The 26,496-nt window shown below is 33.9% G+C and overlaps 1 protein-coding gene across 1 annotated transcript in view; it reads left to right on the top strand.

Annotated features, from left to right (window-relative positions):
• Positions 1-9,106: 9,106 nt before the first annotated feature.
• The window catches only part of LOC127848988 (delta-like protein A), a 189,831-nt gene continuing 172,441 nt past the window's right edge, over positions 9,107-26,496 (top strand). Inside the window, exons 1-2 of the mRNA XM_052381716.1 lie at positions 9,107-9,162; positions 20,756-20,937. Of these exons, the coding sequence (XP_052237676.1) occupies positions 9,107-9,162; positions 20,756-20,937 (238 nt within the window). The remainder of the gene's footprint in view (positions 9,163-20,755; positions 20,938-26,496) is intronic.

Raw genomic sequence — 26,496 nt, forward strand, 5'->3', positions numbered from 1 at the left:
TTATGTCTATGAAATTTCATGGTTCTTTATCGTGCTCTGTGCAAAACACAGATACATGGGCTACCATGTGGGTTTCATACAGGTTCACCTCTTGTTGGGTTGGAAACATGGAAATTGTCTCTAAGAAACCCACTGCCCTGACCGGGATTCGCTTTTTAGACTTTTGGATTGGTGCTCAAGCGTAACATAACTGAACCACAATTCATGAATCAACATCAGGCACACGTTGGCCCATTGGTTAAGTATCCATGTGGAAGAAAAGCGATTGATATTATAAATTTGGAGAATTTATTTCACAATTGGAAACATACCATTAAGTAAATGATATCCTTTATCATTTCTCTTCAATCCTTTGGTTTTCGAGTACACATATTTTTGTTTTAATTTTTAATAATTGCCAGAGTTAATAGTCAAAAAGTACATTTATCAATGCAATATTCAACATTTGATCATGTAGTAACATACCCCTTTGTTATGGCCACAAATGTAAATTGTTATGGGAAAACAGGGTCAAATGCGTAAAGTATTGTCCCAGATTAATTGGGCTAATCAGGAACGACACTTTCTGCCTATTGAATATAAGTAATAAAAGACTTCCTTTAAACGAAAATACCATAAAGGCGGAAAATCATTCTAATTAGCCTGTGCAGACTGCATAGGCTAATCAAGCAAGACATTACGCACATGCATTACGCTGTGTTTGTCCAGAGTGAGGCTAATTTATTTATTCTCACTTCACTTTTTTGCATCATTGGAATGTTTTTGAGTTACAATAGTTTGTATTTCATAGAATTGTATTTATTAGGGAAGAATCCTGGGCAAGAAACACTTCCCTAGCCTTGTAGGTGTTTGCAATTCAGGAATCATGACTTAATGAACTGATGATACAATATAGCTGACAATAAATGTTGAAAATAACATTAAATCTCCATACAATTATAGACCTGTAGCTGTATAAAAAAAAATAAGTAACATTCTATCTTTATCATTTTCTTTTCAGTGACGAGGAGCATGTAATGCAAATAAAAGGTATGTAGCGCCGTAGGTTGCTGCATATAGCACAATGCATAGAAAACCAAAGGACGATGGATTAATTGTTTCAAGCTGAAGAGGTTTGTATTGCAATAGTATGTTACGTCTAGTTCAGTTATAATGCGATCCTCTCATTGGTGATGGAGTAAGATCCTTGTCACTATACAACTAGATCATTTTTTTTACCACAGTCTGCACCTGGATTACTTACCAGGGCCTACTGTTTATGTATTCAGGTGGCAGAACAGAGATTGATTAGTATAAGTTTGGAGATCTTATGTCACAATCAATAAATTTGCTGGCTAATTATGTGAAATAAAATGATTTATTGCTAATTCCTGATTCGAAATAAGTATTTAAACTATCCAGAAGCACACCTTTTAAGCTTATGGATTCTATTGTGTGGAGTACACTCATTTCATTTGTTATTTTAGACTGAACAAACGAGAAACTATACAACATGTTTAAATTTGAACAAGAGCGTAGAGTTATTTATTGTTTGTTGTATTTTCCCTTAAACATGACTAAAATACTTTGAGGAGATGAGTAAATTAATCATGTTCTCGCGTAAGAGTGAATGCCATCAAAAACCCATATATCTGCTGTGTTATTGCAGGTCCAGGCTGTTTCCAACGGTGCTTGCCAAGATTCTTAACATGCGTTCAGGGCGATGCTGTTCTTCTGAAATGTTAAACCAATGTCCTGGTGTGGTTTAGGGGGCTCCATGTAGCAATCACTACAATTGTGTAGTCGGGACACCCTTTATGACCAAGTTTAGTGCATATCTTGTATGTGTTTTGTTTTTAAAGTTTTAGAAAATTTATCATGAAAATGCGGCATTGTGTGAGGATCTCTGGTCACCTAAGTAAGCGTTCAATATACCACTGCAATAGCAAAACATCCGCAACCAGCTATTCTTGTGGAAACAATAATGTTAAAATGCATCTATAGACTATCCCGTTATCATTTTACGTACGATTCCTCTACTATATGTGCATCTGATTTTGAATTATCTTGCAGTTATTTTTTGTTTATTGTCCCTTTAACAGTTTAATTATTGCGAAATATCCACAGGTCCTTTTTATTTTACCACATTAAAAACAAAGTATAATACCAGCATGTTATCTTTGAGATTTTGATCACACAAAAATGTTTAAAGGATAAATTTACTTCAGAAGCTCATGCAAAATGGGTCTTTGGACATATCAGCGCAGTGCTGCAGATATGCCTCTGCCATCCGTACACTCTGATAATGAGTCATAATGTCCGCTTATGAGACCACGAAACCTTGCGTGACTTTATGGCAGACAGGTAGGCAGATGCGCAGGCTGGTGAGCAGCTTTTCTGGTCGCATCTGTTGAAGCTAGATTCTTAGACCCAATTCGCACAACAAGGATCATACATATTTATTTTTAACATTGTAGGACCTGTGTCTTGCTCAAAATATGAAGTCACCGACACCATATGGATCTCTTTCTCATAAGATTAACCGCATCCCGACTAATAAAGTGTTTGGTGGAGAAGACGTGTCGTCTGCTTTTAAATTATTGCAGGATTTGAACAAGCAGAATAAATGATAAATAACATCATTATTTACTATTATTATTTCCTAAATGTGCATACTAAAAATAATGTTAATACATGAATGAATGTTTATTAGAAAACTATTGTGAATTAATGAATCAAGAAATTTGAAAACTATTTTAAAATGATTTTTTATATAGATTATACAAGATTTTGTATACTTGAGGTAATGTTTTTTGTAAAAAAACAACAGCATTTTCTTAGATGTAACTTAAAATGTTATTGTTGATATTTACCTGGTAGGATATGTTGTTTTTTGTTATGACAAGCTTCTGTTCAGCCATAAATGTCTTATTAAGATAAAATAATATTTTGATGTAATTTTCACACAATAGAAAGGGTGTTTCAGCAGATAACCAGACATCAGACTTCGTGTCACCGGTTGTTACACCAGTATTAGTTTGTGTTCATTTTGTATGAACCAAAATATTTTGAAGGAGTCGAAGGGGTACAGTAATGTTCTATCTTGATGACTAAAAGATGTGCCTTTTAAAACAGAGCTTCACATGACAGTGCCCAATACACTTCAAAGTCAACATGTTGTTTCCATGCTAGGTTGTGTTTTGAAATAGCATTTTGAAATACTTGTACCTTTTAAAAGATGTAAAGGGGAATGTTGTTTATGGTAGTTGTTGTTGAAATAAATATGAAATGCTATGAATAGAGTAGTGAAAACGGTATGTGCTTCTTAAGTATGGTATTGTTTATAATAATACCAGTTTAATTTATCATCTAGTGTGAATAGCCTTTACATGAAATGTCAATTGAGTTGTTATTTTGGAAACATAATTGAATCTTGTTGTAAATGATTGATGAATGTTTTTTTGAACAATTATGACATTTTCAATAAATTGCAAACCACTTAATTGGATATATTCCTTAATTTAACGGGCATTGCTTAAACATTTGAGTCTGGCTCTGGGAAAATAGGACTTAATGCAAAATGATGTCTCAGATTAGCCTGAACCGTCAGCACAGGCTTATAGGGAACAACACTTTCCGTCCGATACTTTTTTATCGAAAAGTTCCATTAAAGTGAAAAGTTCATCACTGATAAGCCCTGATTAACACTTCACACACATGCATTAAGACACATTTTCCAAGACCTATGCTTAATTATGCTGTTGATGTGTGTCTTGTATTGACTGTAGATGAAGCCATCCATCATAAAATAGCTTGTCAACATAATCTAAAAAAATACTTTTTTAACAGTTTTATTAGAAAAAATATATATTACATGGCATTCTGGTTCAATAATTATTAGGATGAGACACAAAATATATAAACATCGTCTGAAAACAAAATGATCCCTCTGGCCCTGTTCCTAGTGTATCCAGCACATACTGCTTATGACTAGACATATGCCACTTTACCATGATCATACAATTGTTTTCAAAACAATATATACACTGGTTCAAAATAAGTTAAACACTTACATATACATGTGAGATTGCACTACTTAGTTATATGTAAATGCCTGCATGCACAATAAATTAACTGATGTATATTTGTCTAAGAAATAATATTTTTCTATCATGGTGTGTTGTCGAATAACCCACACTAAGGAGTATAGATGCGTAGGAATTCAATCACGAGTGCGAAGCACGAGGAATTTGATAACACGCTTCTATACTCCTTACTGTGGGTAGTTTGACAACAAACCATCATAGAAAAAGATTCTGATTGATTTGGTTCAGGCTTCTGGACGTGCACTCTATTTTTCAATACTCCGCCCTTCTGTGTAAAAAGTTAAACATTTAGTGACGTCATTGAATTGCACAATCATATGCCGTCGTTTTCATTTATAAATATTTTGCAAATGGCGTCACTTTCATTGTGAACAAAAATCGTAGAAACTTAATGACGTCCCGTTTATTGATGCTACTGAAAAGCTAACATATTATAAATGTTTTCTTAATTACGTTTCCTAACAAATAACATTCTTTGTAGGCGTGGTTATGCCACGTATCACCAAATATACGATGTGTTGTTTCATGTCATTTATATACATGCTAAATGTATTACATTTCTTTTAGAGTGGGTTTTAGCATGTGCATTTTACTGCAATATTTTCTTTATTTATTCGGAACTATTTTCGAAATATTAAGCTCCGACCATATATTATTGCAGAATAACCCATAGACGATTTGCTTCTTTGTGTATATTAAATTTGGCACGTGCCGTGTTAAATAATTATATATATTTCATCATATTAAATAATTCGTGTAAAATAAATGCAAAATAAAAACACAAACACATTAAAACCTGTCATTTTCTTTGCCAAACTTTTTGTACATATGTTTACTTTTTAAATGTAAATAAAGTAATATATAGAAAACATGTTTGGTTAGCAAATTATATTGTTGCTAGTGTTCACCTTTTTCTTATAAAATACATAGAATAATTGTGGAAAAGCAAATAACTGCATTAAATGCTTGAATTCAGAGTCCTGTCTTTACAAAGATCTTATGACACTTTTTGGTTATGACTGAATATTCAGCTTACAATAAATAGGCATTTGGAATCAGTATGGTCCTAAATTTAAGTCCATATGAATATTGAAAGGAAATAAATACAATTGACCCTTGCTTTGTGAAAATAGGGTTTAATGCATGTTCCTAAAGTGTCTTCGCAGATCAACGTGCACGTCCGCACAGGCTTATCGGGGAAGACACTTTCTGGTTTATGAGATGGTTCGTTGAAAGAAAGTATTTTCAAAAAGAAAAAAAAAACTGTCTTTGCCGAAAGTGTTGTGCCAGATAAGCATGTCTGGATCACTAAAGTTAATCTGGGCCGACACTTCACACACATGCATGAAGCCATTTTCCCCAGAACGCGGCTCAATTTGACTGAATACCAGGTCTACTTAACATAGGCTGTTCACTACAAACAAAGCATAACTCACTTCTAAATGTCAGCAAAACAAAATTGAATAGCGAGAATTTTTTACTAAAAAATACACCATTGAAATATAGCAATAACATATCTGCTTACCAATCGACAAAATGTGTGAACAAGATGCTTTTAAACCATCGCAAGACATGTATAATACTGTAAAATAATCAATTTATCTAATAGTTTGTTGAGCTTAAGCATGCCAAATACTCAAATTGCAAACCACAAATTGCTGCATGATTGAACACACAGTTCAATATGTTCTAACTAGCAGACTATTTCTTACGAAGATTGGCCTTATTTTTTTCTCAATCTTAAAAAATGCCATTTCGATATTTTATAAAGAGTAGCGAACATCATTAGCAATAAAAGACATAGCACACTCTTTTAACATTAACAGAACATTTAGACTGGTGCCTCAATGCTTTTCTAAAGCTGGCTGTAGCTCGAATTTATCTGATTCACCTATGTGCTCTCTCCCGGGTCTCGTGTAGCTACTTCAACAGGTGGTCATAGTTGTAACGAGGGACCTGCATTTACAGCAGGGAAATGAATGCAAAAAAATTGTCTTGTTAAGGTTGAAATCATTTAATATTAAGCTTGACTTATGCAAGAGCTAAGGCCTTATTAAGAAACGTTAAGTACAAACAAATACAAAAACCTGATAACTTATTATAATTATTTGCATTGGATTGAAGGGCAAAAAAACCCGTTTAATTCAATAACTAATACCAGTGGAGTTACCTGTATAACCAATTCAGTTTTGACCTGACTCAACGCCATACATATGTTTATTTGTATACAGTTTTTTGATTTTCTGTATTGCAGCAATGCTTTTACCCACTTGGAAAAAGGACGGGAACACTTGGGAATTTATTTTTTTTAATTCAAAAGTGTTTGAACTATCCTATAGAACTCAAACCATAAACGTTTATAGAGTTAGCTGCTAAAAGCATTTTTCCTCATCATTAATTATAAAGGGGGTTTCCATAACAGATTGAAAGTACAGGAAGGTATTGTAAACAATAATTAGGAAGTATTCAATAATAAATGACTTCTTTAAGGTTGCACAGTAAAATAGGATGTATATTCATGAATATTATGAAACAATATAAATCTTTACATTTAAAAAGTATTAGTGTGGTATAGACTTTAGTTCCGAAATATCTAGCACAAGCCTATTTAGTGATGCCTATCTAATTACACCTGGGTATAATAGTCCAGTGCTGACACTGCCACAGTTCCTGTATTTGCATGCCATTGCCTCCTTCTTTTACTTTAACTGTCGGGTGCAAAAATTGCTTTTGCAGCACTAGTGCTACTGACAGAGGTTACTGGTGCAGGTGCTGGAATTGTTTCCTCCTGTCACTTGTGTCAACAAATCTGCTACCTGCCTTAAAAGAGCAGCTGCTCTTTGCTGTTGGCTGATATCTGCAAATGTATTCATGCACATTATTTTTTATTAAAAAAACAAGTCACTATTATGTAGTATAATAATTCGAGAGATAATACCTGTTACGTAGGCAGATATTACACTTGCTGACATATGTTTCTATACTTCTTTCACAGAAATATGATCATATCTGCCTTGATCATCTAAATACCATTTTAATGGATCCTTAATCCCCCCCCCATTATCCGACACGTACAAAAATCTTGATGTGTTCCTTTGTATGTTGTTTTTGCCCGTGTATTTAACTAACATTAAGGCAAAGATTCACTTATTTATGCTAGCCTAGGGCTCTGCAGTCTTGCCAGAGGAAACTCCCATTTAAAACATCAGCGCCGCATGTGAGGATCAAACCCAGGACCCCTGAGTTACAAACCGTAAACATTAACTGGGTCACTGAGCGTCACATTATAGATGCAAAGACAAACACGATCGATCGACCATTTAAGTCTATTAAAGATAAAGATTCATCAAAATATGTCTGTTTTAAGACCCCTGTTAGGTTACTGTTCAACGCGAACTGTGGTCAACTCAAACCCATTTTGGTCAACTTATACCTGTTTTTTAGGTCAACTGGTTCCTATCCAAAGGCATCTCGTACTAAAAATACAGAAATAGGTATAAGGTTGTAAACATATATTGATCATAGTATAAAACAGTATCAGAAATATAAACATTTGAAATTAAAAAGAGAAACTATTAAATTCCAGAAAACATATATATTTATTTTGTTTCGTTAATGAAGTAACTGTGCATACTTATTTTCTCACATTGCTTTCCATTTTAATTATATATGAATTTCTATACCGAAATGGGGATAAACTAGTAAAAACAATTAAAATGAATAATAAGAATAAGATACGATTTAACTAACCTAGGTACGATTTGATTAAATACAGACAGTGTTACGAAGATATGCGATCAAAACAGTATGAAATTAATAGTTTAATTTAGATACGCCAACAGTTTTGATCATCGTAACCCACCTTTGTCACAATAATACTCTGGGACGTTTTGACGGTGGTACGTTTGGCGTGTAAATGAAAACAAGATTACGTCCATTAACGTCAAATAGACCTTAATAACAAATAAAATGACAAATCAACGTTCGAAAATGGGATTACAAGTGTATGCAATTTACCTAATAAACTTGAACAATAAACACGTAACATTTTGCTGAATAAGAACAGTGGAAAATACGTTCGAAACGACGCGGTAGAGTAATTGATATGGAAGATATATAATACAACACCGTTCTTAATATTAACCTTGCTGATGATGTATCTTTCCATTTATCAACCGTGTATTCAACGTATTATTAACATTAAGCCATTTATTTGGTGTAAAGACTTCAGTTGTGTACCGCGCCATTTTACAAACCGACAAAATGTTTTGAGGGCCTTTGTCGAAACCGCAGTCATAGTTTATAAATATCATCAAAATCTTAAGAAATCTATTACTTGTGCACGTGTTGTCTTATAATAACGTATTGAGAGTATTAAAATCGTTGTTTTCATTGGAATCGCATCTTGAAAAAGCGTGATATCGGCCCAAATCTAAATTACATTTTAAATTACGTTTTTTCTCAACAACGTATCTTGCGCATCAATACCCAAAATCACTGCGAACATGTTCACGTTTATGTTCATCATCAGCATCATCATCATCATCATCATCTTCTTCTTCTTCATAATCATCATCATCATAAGATCATCGTCATCGTCATAGTCATTGTCGCCGTCGTTTCCGTCGGTTTTGACGTCATCAGCATCATCTGCATCATCAGCAACATCAGAATCACCAGCATCCTCTTTATCATCATATTCAAGGCGCTGTTTGTAGTTTTTCGGGCTTGGTCGGACGGAAGAGCTGTCTCTGATGTGTGCCATTGATTGGCTTATGTCCGGCATTTCGACTGCGAGGTTGTCTTCGCTTTCTTGCAGGTGTGCTGTGAATGAAACTATGCAATGTTCGTGTTGTTTGTATGTGTAGTTTGAATAAAGTCTCCCCTGCTTGTAGGCATATGCAGATTCGATGTTTACCATTTCTAAACTCATTTAAAATATATGATTATTTGTTTCGTAGCACTATGTATTTTTTCAATTTAAGGTCACTTCGTTTCTTTTCAGGGATTTATCCGGCAACATGATCGCATCACTACCCGACGAGTCAATTAAAGGACTGTCAATTCTAGAGGACCTGTAAGTTGTTCAGAATTTAAACGCAGTTAGTGGACTAATATATGCACTTGGTATCATGGCATATGTTTGTCTTTTATAATCATTGTATCTTATGGAATATAATTTTACACATTTACTTTTCATAACAATATTTTATCACACTAATCTAACTTTCAAATGTCATGTAGGATAGCAATAAAGCTCTTAAACGCTTTATTATGCAAGTGCATTTATTATACTTCGGCCACCAGTCAAACAGTCAGAATATATATATCGCATATCAGTTATAAGTTAAGAAAAGAAAACATACAAAGAGATGCATATTTGCAACATATGTGAGGTTTAACATATTGCCAACACACAACAGCAAAACTTTACACATGTATCTATTATCAATACTTTTGAGATTCACACTACTTTAGCATAAAACTTGTTGATAGTTTGAAAGTCTAAACACCAGAAATGAGATACTACCATATTTAATGTTACAAGCGACATGGCATAACCAAATGTAATTCAGTCTTCTGCCCTGAATAACGAACGTTTGCAAGATTTTTTTTTTAATATTACATTTTCCGATACTTTAATAATGGATTACCATGTTTATGGTAAAATGATTCTGAATGATTGCTAATAAATCTGTGAAGTTTTCCTAGAGAAGAATCTGTGCGTCTCTGTCTTTGTTCGATAAATCTGTGAAGTTTTCTTAGAGAAGAATCTGTGCGTCTCTGTCTTTGTTCGACAGCAAATAGCATCCAATCACATTTTGGAAAATATTGTTCTTAATAGGCTTCGTCAAATTGGTTTGGCTAAAGGAACTGGGATGTAGTGGGTAACGGTTATGTTGAAGTGTTATAAGTTTCATTAAGTATGAGATACATCTTTTGATTCATTCAGTATTAGAAACCTCTTTAAATATACGCTACACTGAGTAGCAAGCCGATCACTATCCAGAACTTGTTTTGCAACTGGATAAGAAAATTTAAACCTGTTTCTTACTCCTTATTTAACCGAATAATGAACACGAATCCCATTCCAATTTCAAACCGAAAATCGAACTGCCATCTACATTTTATAATAAGTACATTCTCCAAACTGGATCATAAAGCTTTTAAAAGTATTAAATATGAAGTTATAATATGCAAATATTAGTCTAATAGATGTGTACATAGTTGTGTTTATTAAGAACCCTAATTCTTTTTACGGAATGACAAGCAATTAGTCAGTTCCTTGTTCCTCATAAGCGAATAAAAAACTTGCACTTTTGAACCGTAATAATAAATGTCCATTCTCCCAACCGTTGCCCTTAAAAATTGCATCTTATTTTATTTATTGGTATGGCATTAACATATTTCATACAACATATCACTACACAGTTCTTTTAACTTATAGTAAACTGCCTATGTAACCGGTAAACAATTACTATGAAACAGTCCCCTTAATGTTTTTTAAAACAAAATGAGGAGCTAGTATTTTCTAACTGAACTTATGACTTCATATGCATCAATATGAACCACGTAATTTTGACAATATTTTTACATGTAGTCCTGATGTGATATTATTTATTTGAATTAATGTTTACAAAGGATTACTTATTAATAAGATAACAATTCCTCTTACCTTATTCAAACGGAATAAACAAAGCTTTTCCCACGTCAATAATAAGAATATTTTAAAACTTCATGTCATACTAGTCATCCAGTTATTTGTTTTCGAGGCTGGACATGGGACCTGCGTGTTTAAAATTTACTTAAAGTGTTCATGTATAAAAATCGCCATTTAAATTAACACGAAGTTATGATTTAAAAAAAACTTTATATTTAAATAATTAATATAGTACTTATGAAAATAATACATTTTAAATTAATATACGCTTTGATATTTTTCTAACGCAACACTTTTTAAACTTGTATATTTCAGTTATAAGTTAAGATTTTAATTTAAAATAGTACGTGCGATCATTTGACTACAAGACGGAATACAAAAATAAACAATACATACCCCACGTGCTCAAGCGTCCAATCGTCAGGGATTAATGATTTTATTTTGATCAGGCTAAAAATGTAGTCAAATGATCACATTAAAAAAGTAAATCTTAATCTTAACTCATAACAGAGATATTCAAGTTAAAAAAGTGTTGCGTTAGAAAATAAAGTAAGTGTAGAAACGTTTGAGGTACGGAGTAGCCCAACTTGCTATTTCATTTAATCGGAAAAACACTAACTGATAATTGATTAATAATACATAGAAGGACTGCTTTAGAGTAATTGTATTTTATAATTAGAACATTATTGATTTTCAGAGCTATCGGGTACACTTGCATACATGTTCAAAATAAGTTAAATTAGAGCATTCATTTTTACTAAGGGCTATAATAAGGAATAGGGCAAATAAAGGCTTAGCTTAGTGTGTTTTTTCTGCTGCAAACCAAAACAGAATAAACGTATAGGTAGACATGTTTTGGAATAGATATTTTTCGCATCCTAACATGCAACATGATGTTGATGGTAAAGTGGTACAGTTTTTTCTATGAAAATATTTCTCAACGTGGCAATGCCAGTTCCTTTTTCGGTTTGCATCAGGAACTAGTCAATTTTACTTAGTCGGCCTCGAACAATACAATGAAGCAGAATTTCTTTAGAGCTATAACTTTGATAATTATTGCAAAAATGGTGGCATTTATAGTTATGTGGTCTATTGTGTTACATGTGAACGTACTGTTATAATTAGACCATGCTTTTCCTTATAAGATTTTAATAAGAAATAAGGAACTAGTTCCTTAGTTACTATTTTAAGGGAAAATGGAGTTTAAATAAATCAAACGCGTTTGATTACGTGTACGTGGCAATTCAACTAATTTTTAGTTTCTAAAATAATATTTGTCGAGCTGACTCAGTGGACAAACGTCGCAACAATGGTTTTCATGGACTACGCGCTTACACGTTCGTCTTTGTAAAGTAAATGCACAGCTAACATGCTGATACTGTCACGTGACGTCTACATTTTTCACTTGCACATCACCATTCATTTGATATGGCGGTAAACAACCTGTTCACCGCTTATGTTTAAATTCCTTTGCAATTTATGCGTGACCTCACACATATTTTACTGTCCGTTGCTTTATACCAGGCGGATTCATAGTTAAATAGCATGCTAGTGCACATTAGTATTGATACACTTGTGTGCATTTAACTAGATTATATATTTGTATTGTTGAAAATGTTTCAGATAACACTTATTCCTGTGATTTGGCCAATATATATATATATATATATATATATATATATATATATATATGTGTGTGTGTATATATCATTATAGTACCAAACCGTCTACTAATGAAACACTCAAGTTCCGTTTAAATTCGCCAGTAAAGCTTATATAAATACGTCGGGCGAACGTTTCAAATGATTCTCTTGTTTTCTTCGATATCAAAATATGCACAACTACTACTACTCAATGACAAATAATTCCTATTCGGTGAAGCTGTCCAACACTTTCTGTAGATAGGGTTTCTTGAGAGAAAATATGTAACAGTGTGATGGAACGAACTCGAAATAACTCATTTTAAAACTCGTGCAGTGATGACTAATCTTAATACCCAAAACTTGGAATACACGATAATACATTAACTACTGCAATAAATTTAAAATTAAAGTGTGAATTAAATTGTACGACTGATAAAGCTATAACTACAATAATACATGCAAATTCAATATTCATTTAAATGAACGACAATAACTGAACGTAATTCTATTTAAATCATTTGTAATTGTTGAAAACACGTGGTGGTGTGTGGTTGTAATCCAAAAAAAACAACTAGATTACGCGCAGTAGCTGAAGCAATCAATCAGCGAGTTATGAACGTTACGCACGCTATATATGGCTTTCATTTGTTTGCTAAATTTTGCATTTTTAGAAAGCAATATTTCAAAAATCTATTTCACAAATTTGTCAGTGACGTAGATGTGCCGAACCATTTAAAGAAACGGTATATTCATCTTTGAGAAGATGTCGTATATTTGCGACATCATGACATAAATATTTATTTCAACATGACACAAGGCTTTTTCAAACCATTAATTGTTTACAATGAATGTGAGAATTTAACAGCACACTGTTCGTATGTTCTTATATATCAATGTATAAATAAGGTTTTGATTAAAAATTCAAATTACACGTAGAGCTTGGTAAACATCTACAAAACACATGATATTTTTTTTTATACAGCCATTTACGTAACTGTTTGTCCAGACTGGTCCCTTTGATTACAAATTATGGCTATTATAATAAATGATGTTATTCTTTTTATCGTATAATGCATACATCATCTTATTGGCTAATTCCTACAAAGTAAGGTATTTAAGCGTTTGTTAGTAATGTGTTGGTACAACAATGTTGGGTCATTTTAATATTAACTGTCCCCACCAAATTTGGGATTTATTATTATAAAATGTCATCTCTGTTAACAAAGCATCCTGCGTTTGAATAAAAATGTCCTGATAACATGCAAGTCATGTACAGTTTTTATTATGTATATATGAGAAGATGTAGATGAGAAGATGCCCGTATGTGATTTGAACCAAGAAAATTGTAATTTCGAAACATGTTTGTGCCACTTTTTTGCCTAAGTATTTCTTCTTTTTTTGTCTTTTTTCAGTTAAAGGGAAATACTTTTTACTTAGTTTGTAACTTACTCGAAAATATATGTCTTGTTTTGTTGGTTCTTATAATATTGCGTTATTTATAATGTTTTCTATCTCAAACTACATGTCTACATTTTTCGGCGGAGCTGTCTAACCCATACGTTTTACGTCTGTTAATATCCAGTGAAATGTTGATACAATTCCCACCAGTTTTCAAGAATGACTAAGTTGAGTACGCCTTTGATAAAGCACGTTAAGTATTGTAAAAGATATCCACTGACGTTTTAAAGTAACGTGACAATTTTTGACGGCATGGGACATCTTCAGCGTGAGAGCTGGCTGTTTACTATTATGGACGTAATATCAAAGATCCGGAAAAATGTTGCTTGGGATTCTGGAAACTAAAATATTGTCACTGTACGTTTAACAGCTAATACAAACGCTAAATTTGATGACTAATCACCCGCTCGTAACGAATATTGAGGGAAGATTACAATTATAGCATGAAAGATGCTTATGTTCTCTTTAAGCCCGTGTTAGTTTTTGCTAGTTAGTACGTTGATATTTCGGGAAAACACTTTTTTTGTTAACATTTTGATTCTTTTGCATGGTCGCTGTATTGTACAATGTTAATAAAAACGCTACAGTTCAAATTGATTAATGTACATGTACAGAATATTTATTAAGACAGCATGTTATGATATCAGTTTATAGAATGGTGATGTCATCTACGAGAACCTTTACGTCTATAGTCTGGGACCGTCGAAAAAAAGGGTACTGCACTTTAAAAGAAAAGTTAAAACAACAGCTTAAACAACAAACGAGCATTAATCCATACTCAGGTGAAATGTCTTGTTGAGAATGTTGAGAATATTTGGGCACTTTTTGTTTGTCGTTAATACAGACTAACAAATAAATACAAAGGTTTATTCTGATGTCTTTTGATTTTGCTAGATTTGTAGTTACTTGACAGAATATTCTAAAAGAACCTGTTCGTTTATAGCAAAGTAACACTCTTCTTTGGGACGTATGGGCACTGAAACATTTACTTTTTACGTAACTAATATAATTCATGAACGCCTAATTTATATCACAACGACATAATGTATATTGTTCGTAGTTATAGAGATATGCACACATAAAATTATGACTATTGAAGAACATCTCTGTTCCTATTTTGGTTGTTATGAGGAATGAGGATCTAGTTCCGTTACCCTTATTTAACCGGGGAAAAGGAACGGGACTATTAATTACAAGCAGAATTGTGTTAAAACGGGTAGTTTGATATAAAAAAACATACATATAAAGTGTTTGATTTTCAGAACAATCATATTTTGAGATATTCAAAAAGTTCGGTCTTAATGGATGTAAAGTCTTCACAGTTATTAAATTGTTTACTGTGTTGTCGTACGTTTTATCTGTTATTCATGGCATGATAATAAATTATTATTTTTCGCAAAAATAATACTATTTGTAGTACCGCTTAAATAATATATTTACTTCTACTATGATGATTACGTTCGGGGAAAAAGATCAACTAAGAATAATATATTAGTGATAACAAGAACTTCCGTTATCTACAGTCCATTAAAGATACACGTTGGTCTTATCACGTCGTACCATTGGCAATTTGAAGTAACGGAGTCTTATATAAATCAATCGTTCTGTAAAGTTTGGAGGAAACAGATTATCAGTGTGGTTTCATCGGTATATTATAGACCATAACTAAATGATACACGAGATAATAAATGCTCTTAATGTTTAATATTATATCTAGTGTAAATACTACATTCTCTGTAGTCCTCGTAGCCGTTTGAAAGAACAAAACACTCTGATATGATTTGAAAATACACGATACGTGTTTATATGAATGTGTATGTTATTGATTTGATTTGTATATAATCCGTTCGTAGATCCTATTGTTGGCCTTAAATACAAATACTACCGATGCAATGAGAACCTTTAAAGGGATCTTTTCACGGTTTGGTAAATAGACAAAATTGAAAACAGTTGTTTCAGATTCGCAAATTTTCATTTTATTTATGATATTTGTGAGAAAACAGTATTACTGAACATTAACCATAGTCCAATATAGCCATTATATGTATCCTTGACGATTTGAAAACCTAAAGAGTATAAAGCGTTGCAACGCGAAACGATTGAATAATTTGGAGAGTTCTGTTGTCGTTTAAATTTACGAAATAACGAAGATTGCTTAGTTAAGGTATAAAATACGTAAAGTGTGTATACCCGGCGGAATAGCCAAGAGGGTTAATGCGTTTTTACTTCAGACTAATTCCAGGACTCCGGGGGTCACTGGTTCGAGCCCTGGTACCGGCTGCTCTTTTTTCCTTTTTTTTAATTTTATTCTTGATTTTTTACTGGAGCTTTTAAGATCCAATGTTTACATTTCTCAATATAAAGCATTTAATGACAAATTTCAAAATATGCCAAAATCTGTGAAAAGGCCCCTTTAATGGAATGCTGTTTATATTGAAATCATAATTATATTTAATATTGTATGATCTCGAATACTTTTTTTAACTGTTAATAATCTTGATTCGGAAATGTCGAGGAAATATTAGTGCAGTAGTTGAATTTCATTTCTTTAAGAATGAGTGTTTATTAACTATGATACGATTGATTAAACATTACTTTAAGGTAGCGCACCTCTAATTGGCACATATCCAAATATAATCTAATTAATTATTTTCTTAATCAGCATCATTTCACTGAACTACATGCAAATTTGTAGGTAGGCTTTCCATGCTTTTAAAAAAATATACCGATTTTTTCAAAACCACCCCCACGCTCGGCTTTTGTCCAGTTTATTTTCACCCCTGGAGTGTATAAAAGTTCCATAATTCATTCAATTTTCCAAATATGGGCATGCAGTTGGTGTGTACAGATGCTGTAAAGGTGTTTAAAGTTTAAACAAGATGAAATAAGTATTCTTTTACAGACATTTATTTTTTACAAATTTTTATCTATGGAAGAGCGCCATGAAATGTAAGTGATTTCAGCCAAGTAAAAATTGGGTCGGTTAAAAACAAAGTGTCATAAAATTCAAAATAGTATCATTTAAGTCATATTTTAAACTTCGTTTTTATAGAAACACTATATACAGCAAAAATACCAAGAACTAGACAGATTTACCGCTTACTTTTTGAAATAAAAATAAAAATGCAACATGCATGGTTCGTATTTTCAACAGTAAATCACCCAATTTCGCCATAACGTTGTTTTAATTTTAATAATTGAAGAATGTGCATAAAAATTGCAACATATTTAACAATAAATATAGCTTATATACCATATTAAATCAAATTACGTTAGAAAATAAATAAAACGCGTCGCAAAAAAGTATACGTCGTCAGCAGGATTCGAACCTGCGCGGGAATATCCCAAAAGATTTCTAGTCTATCGCCTTAACCACTAGGCTACGGCACCTAATAGTAGGCTCTTCAACCTTCGAAGAAATCGCGGGAAATCATTAGAGGTGCACTACCTTAAATGGTTCATACACTTTTATTAAGTGAACTTAATAGTGCTTTTCGGTATTGGAAAACTGGTATATACAATGTGTAAATGTTTATGTTATGCAACATAAGGTACACCTCCACATTAATGCTTTGAATATGGTAACTGCCAGTTAATTGTCTCGACCACGGTTATCAATACTGTAACTTAAAAAAATGCTCGAGCTTATCACCTACAGCTGTATTATCTTAATTTTACTCGCCATTATTACATTCATCATCACCATCTACATCATCATCATCATCTTTATCATCATCATCATCATCATCATCATCATCATCATCATCATCATCATCATCATCATCATCATCATCATCGTCGTCGTCGTCATAATCATCATCATCATCATCATCATATTATTATTATTATAAAGGGTATATAAGTTAACCAGCTGAGATGAACATATATGTGTTTAACTCAAATACAAATAAGCCAAAAAAAGAAAAAAACAAAAAATTTCTACTGACCACATAAAACACACACAACTAATAAAAACAATGGTTGTATACAAATAATAATTCAAACAAAACACATTTTTAATCATTTTTTTTATAATTAAGTATGCATTTTACGCGTCCTGCCAACAGCACAACATTCAAATCACTGCACTAATACATAATTATGATCTTCATAGACCTAAATTCAGTGAAAACGAAATCTGTCTTTCAAGGAATGCTTGGCATCACCGTCAATGGGCCTTATGCCATATGCAGCCAGCGCAGCTCAAGCCCAGTCTGCATATTTGCGCAGTTTGGTTAGGAACTGCGCTGTCCGCTATAAATCACACAAGGTGCAATTAGCAAAAAATGTGTCCTACAAACAAATTGCGTATTGGGTGTGAATAAGAAAAAGTAACCGTAGTTTGAAAAGGTATGAATACAATTTAGAAAACAATTGTTAAGGGAGGTTATAAATCTCTGAAATTGTGATGTCATGCATGCATTTTCAGACATTTTTATTATAGATTGTACATTCTTGATTACGAGATCCATAAACAAAACAATGAAACACTATAAAAATCGAATAGTTGTGATGCTATTTTTTACACGTATGTGGCTTCTATACAGAATATACACATGAATTTCTTCTCGAACATCAATATCTTTTTGAAATATATGGAATGCACGAAAATATGTTCAATTGTGTAGATGTGCTTAAGTGTAAACCATATAAATACATTTATATTTGCAAAATAATGTACTAACACTCATGACGTGACAAGCCTTGGTATATAACTATTTTAATTATGAATCCTCTAGTATCCAATTTAGGATTTCGTTTTAAAACAAAGTCCCAATTGTTCATGATTTGTGTATATTTATCAGCGCTTGCACTACATATAAAGAGACAATTTATAAATTGATGTCAGTCCTAAACACTTAATGAAAAAATTCTTGTATGTAACCGATACGATTATAATGTCAAGCAGTACTATAAATCTTTGGACACAAATTATGTTAAAAGCAAGTCACTACAGTTCTAGCGTATTATAACTAAAAAACTTTTGCAATACCTCATATTATTGTCATTTGCGACGTAAATCAAAAAGAAACACAAGTTTTAACTTTATTAAATTATATTTTGAGAAAATTGCTATTTTTAGAATGTAAACAATATTTAATACAAACATCAATATACCGGAATAAAATAAAAGCGATACATAAATATTTAAAGACCTGTTTGATTTTCGCATTAAAAATTGCAAAGTCCACCCATTATATTCCGCCAACTTTTCTGGATAATATCATCAAAGCAAAGAGTTCTACCTTAGAAAAAGGTTAGTTCATTTTCCAAGTTTATTCCTGAATAAACTGACAGTATGCAACAGAAACAGAAACTATAATGCGTAATACACGAATAATGCGATTATATATTTTCTGGTGATTTACTAAATCTCACAAATCTCATCTTTAAATATAATTATTAGATTGCAGTGCTTTTCACATAGTCAGCAAATATGTTTATATTTTATTTAGCTGTGGCTCGCTTGATATCATGTTAATCCTGCCGGAACACCTTTGAAATTTGTTCACTTGTTTCGATTCAAGGTTTATTTACACGCCTCCATTTGCTGTCACTTTTACAATAGTTCAAAATCCCCATTTATTGTTTGGTAAAAAGATGACACACAAAAACTAGTTATTATAACGTTACTTATCCAATCTTTATTTCATGAGTAGAAAAATCATGGGATGTCTGTCAAATGATTGTGAAGTTAAAACAAGTTAGCTTAAAACAGTCACGAACAATCGATTTCTTATAAATACTTTCGATTTGACATCTCGGAATTCCATTGTTATTAGCTCGACTTTTCGAAGAAAAATGAGAGCTATACTACTCGCCCCGGCATCGGCGTCGGCTTTGGTTAAATTTTGTTATACAATCGAATAACTTTGAACACTATCGAATATTATGAACTCAAACTTGGAATACTTATTTATGGCAATATGCCAATTATGTATGTCAAGGTGCATAACTCTGTCAGAATTATTTTTTGAGTTATGCTCCTTTTTTTACCTATCCACGATGTACTTTACCCAAACGATCCCCCTCGCCCCATCCCAGAATCCCCCCTCCCCAAAAAACGTGTTTTTCCTTTTTTTACTTAATTTTGAAATATCCTCTTATAAATGACCAGACCCCACATTATTTCACATATCCAGCCCCCCCCCTCCCCCCCCACACACACACAAAGATTTTTTTTTAACATGGTAAAAGACACACACATATTTGTTTTTATTATTTTATTTTTGAAAAAAATTTGCTTAAATTGCCATAACTTCTTTATTTATGATCAGATTTGTTTCATACTTTGACAAAACAACACTTACCTGACATACCACAATCCACCCATACCATCCCCGACGTCCCACCTTGACATACTGCTTTTATGTAAAGATCATCTAATAAATGACCACCACCCCTACATTATACGCCCCTCTCCTACCCCCCTACCCCCACCCCCACCCCCACCCAAAAGGATTTTTTCTTTTGGAACATGGAAAAAACACAAATATTTAATTATTTTATTATTGAAGGACTTTCCCACCATCCCACCCAAGCTGTTGCGATTAAACTTGAAATAAAATCTTATTAGTTTGTTTTGTCTTCACAAAAGTTCAACAGATGGTGGAAAATCTACCTGAACTCAGAATCGTCTATAAAGTACAACTTATTTAAAACAAAAGCGATCAATATGTTTCCATTATGGTCTTCTTTTCCACCAGGAATATGACTATATTTTCTTGACCTTATTACATATTAACCATTTCCCCATGATGGTTTACGTTATTCTGTCAAGCACTCGAAAAGTCGAGCGTGCTGTCGTCTGACAGCTCTTGTTCTTGTTTTTTTAAAGGTCTTCCTTTAGTAGTAAATCTATAATCAAAAATAAAACAGTTGTAGATAAACATATATTGTCTGTTCAGTCATCTCAAAAACAATCCGCTCGTCTGTGACTGCCAGCTGCGCCGGCTCGTTGAGACAGCACAGGGCCGGCAGCCCAAGCTCAAAGTAATCGAAGCCGTGTGTAGTGAGCCCGCGCACCTGAAGGGGAGTGACATAAGGAACGTCACCCTAGGGGATCTCAACTGCAGCACGCAGCCAAACGGTATGTGCATCGTTGTAACATTAAATTGACAATCAATGCCTTTTTTATAAGCTCACCTGAGCACTTTGTGTTCATCATGCGTCGGCCGTTGTATATCGTGCGTCGTCAACATTATTTTTGTTAACACTCTAGAGGTCACTTTATTAGCAATCTTCATGAAACTTGGTCCTCCAATTTTTTTCCAATGTTATCTCTGCTGATCTTATTGTGGTCTTTTTATAAAAATTGCCGCCTTTTTCCTTTTATGGCTAGAGTAAAACCTTGTTAACACTCTTGAAATTAAATGTATGTTCCAATATTTATGACACTTGGTCAGGATATTTGTTATATTGATATCCGGGCGGAGTTTGAAAATGGCTCTTCCCCTTTGAAAAACTTTACCACCAGGGATTGCGACAGTGTCTTATATGACTTTACAAAAATCATTCTCACTCATGAAGTGACAATTACAGTCCAACACTCAAGAAACCTTGCACTGACCATTTGCTCCAATGATATCTTGGCCAAATTTCGAAATCGGTTTCGTTTCCTTGAAACAACATTTACGCCATGGCGCGGAGTACTTTGCCTTATATGGCTATAGTGAAATCCTTTGTGCGCTTTAATGGCAACATGTATTGACCCAAATTCATAAAACTTGATAAGAGCATTTGTCCTAATGAAACCGCAGCTTTTGTTGAAACTGGGTCATGTTGGCCCCAAAAATAGGTCACTATGTCAAATTTTCAGAGCATATTTATACTCTTGTAGTCACTTTGTTTGAAGTTCGGTCAGATCATTTGTTTTTATGATATTTCAGCCGAGTTCAACAATACAAATTGGCCGATAAATTAAATATTAATGTGTTATAAAGTACGTTAGAATAGTTAAGCTCTTAAAAACATTGTCAATTCTCTTTACAATTACGCTCCCGATACCGTGTATTATTATTTCATAGTCATCAAAAATACATAAAAACATGAATACACACAAAAGCTTTGTAACAATATCATACAACATAGTCTACAACAACGCCAGGCATACTGTATGCCGGCACGAGTCCCTCCTCGTAGGCAACTTATAAGGCAGCCACGCCTATCAACTTAGACTACTACGACACCATGCATACTGTATGCCTACACGAGTCCCTCCTCGTAAGCAAATATAAAGGTAGCCTCTTCCGGAGACCGAATCCCACAGTGGGATAAATAATAACTATTATGATACTGGTATACATGTATAAATTGAATACATTAAATGCATACTCAATGTTAATAAACGCATGACCTGTTGTAAAAAAACATAATCCTGAATTTCAAATATTAGCACATACCAGGGTAAAAACATGGAGATTACACATATAAATAACAACATTTGTAATGTTACTCTTACTGTTATTCAAAACAAATTAAAAAAATAATACATGTATCGATCAGTCAATCCGAACGCTGAATGACTGAACAGAGTTACTCGGCCACGAATAAAACGCTCTCTTACAGAGCCACCTATCGGAAACTACATTGACAAGGGACAATATTTTTGTCTAATTCGCACGTGCTCAAACGACGAAAACAATATTTCCCTTTACAACTACGCTCCCGTTGGCGAAAATCAACACAAATACAAAATATTTTTGGTAAGTCATTGGTATTACCGACTGAATTAAAACAACAGGCTTGTAAGTATAGCACCATTAATAAGTGGCTTATTATAGAATGCATTGTTGGTTATAATCTAAGTGACATTGAAATCCTTAACCTCTTATCAACAGAGCTTTTTACATAAGCCGTCCTTAGCTGTTTCACTCAGCCATCTACCATGACGTTAAAATAACCTGTCAGGAATGCCATTATTAGCCGCAGCTGTTGCGCCATTTAGCTCTCAAAGAATGAAGGCAATATTTACTTATGTCTTGAACATGCGGTTTAAACGCAATCAAAAACAATTCTCTAAATGAACTATATTACAAATACTTGTTTTCCTGTCTGAGCCTATGCCCACATTTCGTTGAACTTCTTCTCAACTTTAGTACCTCAGCTCTTCTTAAAAAAACAGCATATGATAAAAGGCATATACAAATAAATCTATGATTCATAACATCAGTTTCAACATTCATATGTGTGTACATTTGTTGCAGTAAATCAACAGTTATTGATTATTTCTTATTCGCTAAACGCCGTTTTGCAGCTTCTAACATAGTTATAACAAGTCTTGAATCAGTAGGTGATACAAACTTGAATAAATCATGATAATATTTAATACTGTAAAACGCATTTATAATCGGACTTGCCCTACGAGCTGTTTGTATAATTGACGATAAAGGCAAATGAAACGGACTCGAGAGCGTTTATATAAGCCATAGGATTTCGATGCAATCGACCTAAAATAAATAGGTTTAAACTAAATACAGCGCAACTTGAAAAGCCTTGGCGGGCAAGGCATCCCCGTGGTCGCCGTGGTGTAATGGATATGGTGTCCGCCTTGCGACCGGGAGGTCACGGGTTCGATCCCCACCGTGGGAGCGTTCTTTAGATCTCCCCCAAAGACACCAAGTACTGGTTCTAGGCCCAGGAAACGGACTCGAGAGCGTTTATATAAGCCTTAGGCTTTCGATGCAATCGAGCTTAAATAAATAGGTTTAAACTAAGGCATCCCCGCTTGAAAGCCCATTATCATACCCCCAACGACGCCATCGATTGAAGCCCCTTTTGTAACTGAGGTACGTATTTTCCGTTTTGGTGACTTTAAGCAACTCGGGCAGCAAGGATACCTTCTCCGCAAAGACCTCTGACAAGCCATCAACTTCACTTCCGTATCTCTGAAAAAATAAATGTGTAACAGCACTAAAGTTTACACAGTTTGTTACTTTACACATTACATTTAAAAACATTAAGCAAGGATAGCAATATTCATGATTCAAAATTGATATCAAACGTGCTTACATGCGAAATGTAATATCTTCAACACCAAACAACCCAGAACCATTCTTACAAGGTATGTTATAACTTTTTTCCGTAGGTAAAACCATACAGTCTATTACAAACGACTTAAAATGTCCATCACTTGTCCAAATCTTAGGCCAAACATTAGCCGACTTCCATTCTGGAACAATCAAAACACCTTTTGCCCCACAAGATTGCATGTTGTATAATACCCTTGGTATTGTTATTATAATTGCTACAAATAAGCCAACACTATGCGCCCACGGGTAAGTAAAAGCATCAACTCCTTCAGATTCTTTACACCAAAATCTAGAATAAAAACGTTGTAATTTGGCGTTATGTTTAGAGGCAAAGAAATCGACCTCTCAATTTCCTCATGAAGACTGAATTATTGACAAAATATAAGGGAAAATACCCCCGTCGTCTTTTTCTACTATTTATGACAAATTGTCTGCCACATAATTATCTCCCTTTGGTATCCATTCAACTTCCAAATGAATAGAATGAACTAAAGAATACCCGAATATTTTAATCGCTAAATCTTGTAATTCAGGCTTCATGGAGCCTTTAGCAACAATGCTGCATACACCTGTGTTATCAGTAAACCACTTAAATCTTTGATTTACCAATACATGCTCAAGCTACAACAGTACTCTATAAACAGCACACATTTCTCTCCACGTGCAGGATTCTGCCGCTTCCGACGGCGACCACGTGTCGTTTACTTCACCGCTTTGCATTTCGACCGACCTCATACCCTGCTAAACCAGTGTTGCTAGCGTCACTATAAACAAGTCTAGTACAGCCATGACTGATTGCCAATGCTCTTACATTTATAATTTGTAAATTTTCATTCCAAAACGAATTTTCTTCAGACTAATTGGTATAAGAGTTCCATGTTTTTGCTTTAAGTATGTCAATGCTTATACACCTAGTCATAATTTGAGAAACAGTTCCCAGTACTATACCCATAGATATAATTTGTCCCACAAAACTAGCAACTCTTCGCACACAAACATAGTCCGAAGTTTGTAAAAACCTAAGTGTCTGTAGAACTTTATCGATTCTACACCCCGATATACACACGGTAAAATTAACTGTATTTAACTGCGGTCCTAGCCAGTGTAATACTTGCACTGGCTCCCAGCATGATTTATCAACTTTTGTAACCAAGCCGGATAACAACAAATCTGATTTAATTTCCCGCGACATAATAACTGTTTAATCGTATGTCTCTGCGGTGCCCAAACCATCATCTAAAAACATAATGATCTTTTTACCTTCGCCTCTCCTTTTTGCAATTAATGGCCTCATTAATTTTGTATAGATATAACAAGCAGACGACAAACCAAAAGGATGAATCAAAAATTTGTAATAGACCAATGCCTGAACAATCTTCCCAGGCAAAACCTAAATAATATCTGTGTGTGGCAGAAAAATATCCACAAAATGATATGCAGACGTTATATCAAACATAATCATCCAACAATCTTTTTGGATATACATCAATGCTAAACGCAAGTCTTCATACTTTACTGATTGCTTCCAAACATGTAGATTAACCTTTCGTAAATCTAAAATAAGTTGTTTTTTCCCATTATTATTACTAGTAACTGTCAATGGATTAACAACGTTTGGAGCATTCGTATATTTTAAAATAAGACCGCGATCTAACAAACTTTTTATAGCTTCAGTCAGAAAATTATATTTATTTAAAGCTGAACGATTATTTCGACAATGTACATGGTCTGGTTAAGAAAATAATGGAATATTATAACCATTTTGAATAGTGTCTAAAATGAATTGGTTAGCTCCAATATCTTTCCAAAATTGCACATGATTTTCAGTCTACTTTTAACCAGTATTTCTTTCTGGCCTTGTTCGTACCCATAATAGTCGTCAGTAAATATTTCCTGACTGTAAGCAAAGTTATCAGTAAACAATAAATACTCATCTTTTAAATATACGTCTGGTATAACCGGGTTCTGCGGTATGTGGCTTCTGTTTGGTAGTGACGTCAAGCTGCGGGAACCGCCTGGTGTAGGGGCACTGGCGTCTGAGGTGGGTGGTTTCTCCACAAGTGAAACAGGGACCATTCCGTCTCTTGCATTGCCCTTGAAGTAATGGGGACAAAAAGTATCCAGTTGCTGCATGGGTTCTGGTTGCTGATGTAGCACCGGAAACGAAAACGTGCTTCTGTCACGGTATCGGAAGGCTTGAAACGTTTCGTTGACTTCGCGTTCTTCTTCTTGGATGCTCTCGCCTCCGCTCTGTTGATCCTGGATTCATCATTCGAGTCGCTAGCCACGGGGTTTGCCTCATATTGGCGAACCGTCTCCCATCCGCCCTCAGACGTGTCTGCTATACGGATAAGCTTGTTTCGTCATTAACTAGCTCGCGAGCGTACTATTGTTACTGTTTTCAACTGCCCAAACCACTAATGTTCCCGTGCAATTCCGAATTGAAATCGTGCTGAATTTTGTTGCTTTCCCCATTTTATTTCGTGTTCCGTCTTTAATATTTTAACTTCTGAACGAACGGAAAGCGAAATCCCTCGAATTTCTTTTGGTCATTTTCATATGCAAGTTTACCCAGTGCAAATTAACACATGGATCGATCAGTCAATCCCAACGCTGAA

Source organism: Dreissena polymorpha, chromosome 10 (assembly GCF_020536995.1).
Source record: "Dreissena polymorpha isolate Duluth1 chromosome 10, UMN_Dpol_1.0, whole genome shotgun sequence".
Lineage (NCBI taxonomy): Eukaryota > Metazoa > Mollusca > Bivalvia > Myida > Dreissenidae > Dreissena > Dreissena polymorpha.